Source organism: Rhagoletis pomonella, unplaced genomic scaffold, assembly GCF_013731165.1.
Source record: "Rhagoletis pomonella isolate Grant_MI unplaced genomic scaffold, Rhpom_1.0 Rhpom_scaffold_00014, whole genome shotgun sequence".
NCBI lineage: Eukaryota > Metazoa > Arthropoda > Insecta > Diptera > Tephritidae > Rhagoletis > Rhagoletis pomonella.
Genome location: NW_023458568.1, coordinates 7,851,428 through 7,857,728, shown reverse-complemented (window position 1 = coordinate 7,857,728; position 6,301 = coordinate 7,851,428). Strand labels below are relative to the sequence as shown.

General features: G+C 33.8%; 3 protein-coding genes across 3 annotated transcripts in view; 2 read left to right on the top strand and 1 right to left on the bottom strand.

Annotated features, from left to right (window-relative positions):
• Positions 1–6,301, top strand: part of LOC118749126 (ribose-phosphate pyrophosphokinase 1-like) — a 537,936-nt gene that overhangs the window by 165,282 nt on the left and 366,353 nt on the right. The window lies entirely within an intron of this gene.
• LOC118749197 lies at positions 1,846–3,175 on the top strand. Its single transcript, XM_036483981.1, has 2 exons — positions 1,846–2,046; positions 2,107–3,175. The coding sequence occupies exons 1-2, from the start codon at positions 1,960–1,962 to the stop codon at positions 2,554–2,556; spliced, it is 537 nt and encodes a 178-aa protein (XP_036339874.1). The 5' UTR covers positions 1,846–1,959; the 3' UTR covers positions 2,557–3,175.
• The window catches only part of LOC118749192 (metallophosphoesterase domain-containing protein 1-like), an 11,688-nt gene continuing 9,434 nt past the window's right edge, over positions 4,048–6,301 (bottom strand). The window contains exons 2-4 of the mRNA XM_036483978.1: positions 5,015–5,106; positions 4,846–4,949; positions 4,048–4,784 (exon numbers count right to left, since the gene is read on the bottom strand). Of these exons, the coding sequence (XP_036339871.1) occupies positions 4,432–4,784; positions 4,846–4,949; positions 5,015–5,106 (549 nt within the window). The 3' untranslated portion in view covers positions 4,048–4,431. The remainder of the gene's footprint in view (positions 4,785–4,845; positions 4,950–5,014; positions 5,107–6,301) is intronic.

Genomic DNA, 6,301 nt, shown 5'->3' with positions numbered 1-6,301 from the left:
TTATAACTTACAAGTAACGTACGCTTTTTTTGCCATTTTTTCAGCTTCTATTTTGATTTGAACTCTTTATTACCGCCAAACAATGCTATTTGTAAACATATTTAGGGCCGGTTACTCAATGTCTGGTTAACACTAATCTGCGGTTAAACATCGTTATCGACGTCTTCGACTCCATGCATATAACAGGGAGTCGGTAACGTCGATAACTATGTTTAACCGGAGATAAGTGTTAACCAGACATTGAGTAACCGGCCCTTAGAAGTTGTCCCATGAGCTAGGTAAAATTTTGACGTTCGTATTCACCACGAGAAGTGTCAAATTTTTACTTTGATCCGTCAAAATTTTCTATTTTCTATCAATTGGCACAGGGCCTAAATTAAATTGTTCAAAAATATTGTTCCCAGCATACCAGCGAAGTCCGCAGAGTGCACAATTAGGATTTCCTGTACGGTGCGTTGATGCTATTAGGGAGGCTGCGAAGAGTCTCAAAGGAGCATGCTCGCATGAGAAAAGTGCATTCTCAATATAAATAAAAAAAGTGTGCCTTTGGGACTACTTAAATAAGTGATTTCGGTGCCCCAAGAAGCAAAGACTCCTATTCACCTATGATTTTGTGAGGACTCCTTAAATCCTCCGATGGTGATTAGTTTGGCAATTTCTTTTCTGCTTGGTGCATTTTCCCCCGATTTGGCATTTTATACAATTGAATAATTTTGGATAAGAAAAACCTTTTTAAAATACGAATTAATTATATCGGAATGAAAAAGTTATTTTTCTCATAATTATTTGTGATATCACATGGTGACGCATTAAAAACAAGAGTATCTCCTCCAAACACCCATCATTGATCCCAAAAAATGTAATAGAGTAGGTTTAAAATTATAAAATTTTCATTTCAACAGTCAACCTACCAAAACCGAAAACTTCTGGAAAAAAACATTTCAGCATGCTTCATTTAAATCTATTTTGGTATATTTAAAGGAAAATTACGGTACAATCGAAAAATGACATACGGCAACCATAGTCAGCACACACTAAAGTAAAGAAACTAGAGATTAATAGCAAATTAACAAAAAATTAACTCAACAAACGTTGTGCTTATTAAAATTACGCACTTTTTAGTTGTATACTAGCGTTAATAATAAAATTTGCAATAAATAACTCAAAAAGGCCATATTTTCTTTTGTTTATTTACAAACATGTGTTTGTGATCAGCTGATTTTCTTACTTGCAAGTTTTAGCTGGGAAAAATTTTTCCAGCAGAAATTTGCAGCTCTCTTTCAGATTTTGCTCTCTCAATTTCCCCTACTTTGCAAGTTTTTTGGGCACGAGAACGCAAAACCAGTAAAAGTTTTCTAAAACTTTAGATAGTTGGGCGTACGAGTACACTCCTAGTGTCAGTAGAGCAGCTGATTTGATTTCTTTTTTCAAATTATTCGGTCTCTAAAATGCCAAATATTTTTAATTTCTTCTCACAAAAAATATGGTACTCTTTGATTTAAAAGAAAAATATTAGAACAGTTTTTGACACTTTAGATAAGAGATGCAACAACAAAATACACATAAATGTTGCAAGTGGTTTTGATTACTTACATCTCGCAAAATAGTCTCTTATTGTACTTATCTTAGTCTTGAGTCTCTAACTCGCAAAAGAAAACCGAAATAATTCCACATTTATCGAGAGTTTAAAACAGTTCGTCGGCAATGATTTTTTACGTTATTTTTTGTTTTTAAGGGCCTGTGCCAATCGGTAACTTTTTTCTCCGTAGTGAGACGAGGTGGAAAAATTTGCTATGGTGTACAAATAAATTGAATTTTGATGTGCCAAACGCAGAGTTAAATTTTGACAGTTGAAAAACCAAACAAACGCTCGAGCGAAAAGTCTATTTTTGTGTGTTGCTGAAATTTGTTAAAATTTATATGTAAAATGAACAGAATAGAAAATACTTTTCTTTACTGATGGCGATATTGATGGAAATACAAGGAATGTATTCATTTAATGATTTGATATTACTTGAGAACTTTAGGCAACGTGCGAGCCGCCAGGTAATACTTGTGTGGGAAGTTGTTATATTTTTGTATTTAATTTTGTGCGAATATTTTCAGGAAGTTATTTACCTTCACCCGAGAGTTATATCTGAGGACATCAATGAAATTATGTCTGGTGACAGAATAAAAACTCGGATGTATTTAAGGATTTCTGCCAGCACGTTTACAAAAATTGTGCAGACAATTCCCCGAAAACATCATGGATGGTCGTGCGAGTATGAAGTTATTTGCTTTTTATTTTGGATGGCATGTGGTTGTAGTTACCGGGTCGCAGCAGCTTTTATGGGTTTCAGTAGGTACACAGTGAGAAATATAATACATAAGATGCTAGAGGACTTTTTGAAGCTGCGGCATTTGATTAACCATGGTTCTGTGAACGACTATGATACACTTGGTTTAAAGTTTTGCCGGAAGGCAAAAAATAAAGCATTCATCAAGTTCATTGGCGCTATCGATGGAACTCATATAAGAACTAATGCCCTGTTAACAAACATGATGAATATATAAACCATAAGAAGTTTTACTCCATTCAAGTGCAAGCAGTCGCAAATAGTGACTCAAAATTTACTGATGTTTTCGTTGGTTTTCCTGGTTCTGTGCATGACACCCGTGTTTTTCTAAATAGCCCTTTATATGCAAAAGGCAACTATCCACCAAACGGATATTATTTATTTGGTGATAAGGGATACCCGTGTCAACTTTCGCCAGTTCCTGTAATAACGCCATTTAAAGAACCTTTAACTCAAATGACCGAAATGAAAATATACTTTTTGATTCTGTTGACGGTTTAAGAGAAAGAGAACAAATATTTCCATCGTGTTTACAAAATGAAAATTCTACCTTCTAAACTGAAGTTTTATAATTTTTTCACAAAAACGCATATTTTAGACATTATAATTTATTTATTACTGTTATGCTTCATGCATTTTTTGGTACGTATTCAATATCTAATGCTACATATATGTAAAGTGAGTGGCATAAAATCATAAGTTCGCCACATAGTGTTAGGTTTCGACTATTTATTTATCTATTTTCAAATTAAATTAATTGTTTCTTATAAAAATAAAGTTTCTTCAATAAAAATAAAGTTTCTTCAATAAAAATAAAGTTCATTCTCTACCTAAAACCGTATAAGTCTTTTTCAAGGAAGCTTCATGTTTTTTGGTATGTAACCAAATCTTGTTACTATATCGCTCATTTACTTCAATAGTGGCATAATCAAAGAAATACAAAAATTTAGTTAAGTATGCAGAAATTACCGCTACCTGTTCTTCTATATTGTGTAAAAATTTCATAGCTGTACCGATTACCAATAGCTCACTAGAACAAAATATGAATTAATTTTTACTAAGGGAGCATATGTATGTAAATTCAAAACTTTAAAGCCGTTTATCTAAAGTGTTGCTTTTTTGAGTTATGACACGATTGAAGTAAATGAAGGATATGTAGGTACAGCTGCGAGTAACAAAATAGTAGGGCGACATTTTGATCAGTTTTCTTTTCATTATATAATGCACATTAATTTTTTTTATAAAAGTATGCCGATTATCTCATAAAAATAACATAAAACCACATTTCACACTTTATGAAAAAATTATAAAACTATTTATAGTTTCCTGAATTTTTATAATCTTTGCTCAAAGTTTGAAATGTGGGTTTATGTTATTTTTATTAGGTGTATAGTGAGTAACATAATGATAAAGTCAATGTACATTGATAAGTATAGACTATTTGATATTTGTTTTTATTTATTTAGATTTTTTTTTAAGAATATAGTTTCTTCTTTAACAAAAAACTTATAAGTCCAAGTTTCAAACTAATAAGTGAAATTTCCGTTTTCTAGCCCATTCAACTGATATTTTTTAATATATTCTTATAAAAAAAGGCTAAATAAATTTGGAAAAAATACCAAATCGCTGAGTGGAACGTCGACCTATCTCGGCAGTCAGTTCGTAAACGCCCTATCTCAGAAAATGAATTTGGTTGAAGGATGCCCTATTTTAGAATTTGATTAAAAATACCCTATCTCAGAATTGGGTTCAAAAATTACCTATCTCAAACGAAAATACATTGAGAATGTGCAGAGATTGAGCGTTTTTGAATCAGCAGCTGTGTTTAGAATGTTTTTCAATCAAATTTTAAAATACGGCATCCTTCAACCAAATTCAGTAGGGCGTTGTTGAAAAATTTTCTGAGATAGGGCGTTTTCGAACTGACTGCCGAGATAGGTCGATCTTCCACTCAGCCATCGAAATAGTCTATTCTTATCAATGTACGGTAACCTTATCATTATGACACTCATTATTTAAATAAAAAATTAAGATATCACTTCATTTTTTCTTAAACCTACACAAACTAATAAAATCAAATTCGTATTCAACATTAGTCTGCATCCGATTCGGAAGATACGAGCAAACTGTCTACATTTATGTGGGGATAATCGGTTTGTACCATTTTCCCAAAAACCGCAAGTAAAGATCCCACTCTCCTTTCGAATTTATGGTCACGTCTTATAATATGCTGCTCCAGCCTCTGAAAACGCTCATCTCTGTTGCGCAGCTGTGGAGTGCCCGATCTCGATCGCGATGTGGATGAGCGAGAAGTTGAAGGGGCTGCAGATGAGCTGAAATAGGGGGGATGGTAATTGTCTTTCTGCGATGCATACTCGTGCATCGCGTCGAAATACTGCCAGTCTTTTGCTTCCTCTGCTACCGCCTCTTCTCCTGTTCCTTCGCCTGGTGTAAAAATAACATTTTGGTAAATACAATTTTAACCTTCAAATGGATGTGTCCATACCTGTTTTGTAGCGAAAGAAACTTTTGTATTTCTTCACTAGAGCATTCCACTGTGACTTGCAGCACATCCAGTCTTTGTTCATTGGAAGCGACGCCAATGCTTTTCTGCAAAATTACATTCAGATCTGCCAATCAACTATATATGTACATAAATATTATATTTTACTTACTTCCATCCTTCGTTGGAGTTTGCATTTTTGCCGCTGAACAGCGCATCCTCTTCTGTCCTCCTTCTTATTAACATAAGCCTTTCCGCGTGGTTCTTTAAACAGATAGAATAAATAAATACATAAATATTCGCGCATAAGTTTCATTTATCTTATAACTTACAAGTAACGTACGCTTTTTTTGCCATTTTTTCAGCTTCTATTTTGATTTGAACTCTTTATTACCGCCAAACAATGCTATTTGTAAACATATTTAGGGCCGGTTACTCAATGTCTGGTTAACACTAATCTGCGGTTAAACATCGTTATCGACGTCTTCGACTCCATGCATATAACAGGGAGTCGGTAACGTCGATAACTATGTTTAACCGGAGATAAGTGTTAACCAGACATTGAGTAACCGGCCCTTAGAAGTTGTCCCATGAGCTAGGTAAAATTTTGACGTTCGTATTCACCACGAGAAGTGTCAAATTTTTACTTTGATCCGTCAAAATTTTCTATTTTCTATCAATTGGCACAGGGCCTAAATTAAATTGTTCAAAAATATTGTTCCCAGCATACCAGCGAAGTCCGCAGAGTGCACAATTAGGATTTCCTGTACGGTGCGTTGATGCTATTAGGGAGGCTGCGAAGAGTCTCAAAGGAGCATGCTCGCATGAGAAAAGTGCATTCTCAATATAAATAAAAAAAGTGTGCCTTTGGGACTACTTAAATAAGTGATTTCGGTGCCCCAAGAAGCAAAGACTCCTATTCACCTATGATTTTGTGAGGACTCCTTAAATCCTCCGATGGTGATTAGTTTGGCAATTTCTTTTCTGCTTGGTGCATTTTCCCCCGATTTGGCATTTTATACAATTGAATAATTTTGGATAAGAAAAACCTTTTTAAAATACGAATTAATTATATCGGAATGAAAAAGTTATTTTTCTCATAATTATTTGTGATATCACATGGTGACGCATTAAAAACAAGAGTATCTCCTCCAAACACCCATCATTGATCCCAAAAAATGTAATAGAGTAGGTTTAAAATTATAAAATTTTCATTTCAACAGTCAACCTACCAAAACCGAAAACTTCTGGAAAAAAACATTTCAGCATGCTTCATTTAAATCTATTTTGGTATATTTAAAGGAAAATTACGGTACAATCGAAAAATGACATACGGCAACCATAGTCAGCACACACTAAAGTAAAGAAACTAGAGATTAATAGCAAATTAACAAAAAATTAACTCAACAAACGTTGTGCTTATTAAAATTACGCACTTTTTAGTTGTATACTAGCGTTA

Bases quoted from the DNA above. Each gene is read 5' to 3' on its own strand.
- LOC118749197 (XM_036483981.1), top strand. From the start codon at position 1,960: ATGGCGATATTGATGGAAATACAAGGAATGTATTCATTTAATGATTTG. The intron at 2,047-2,106 runs GTAATACTTGTG...GAATATTTTCAG, and splicing joins GGCAACGTGCGAGCCGCCAG to GAAGTTATTTACCTTCACCC.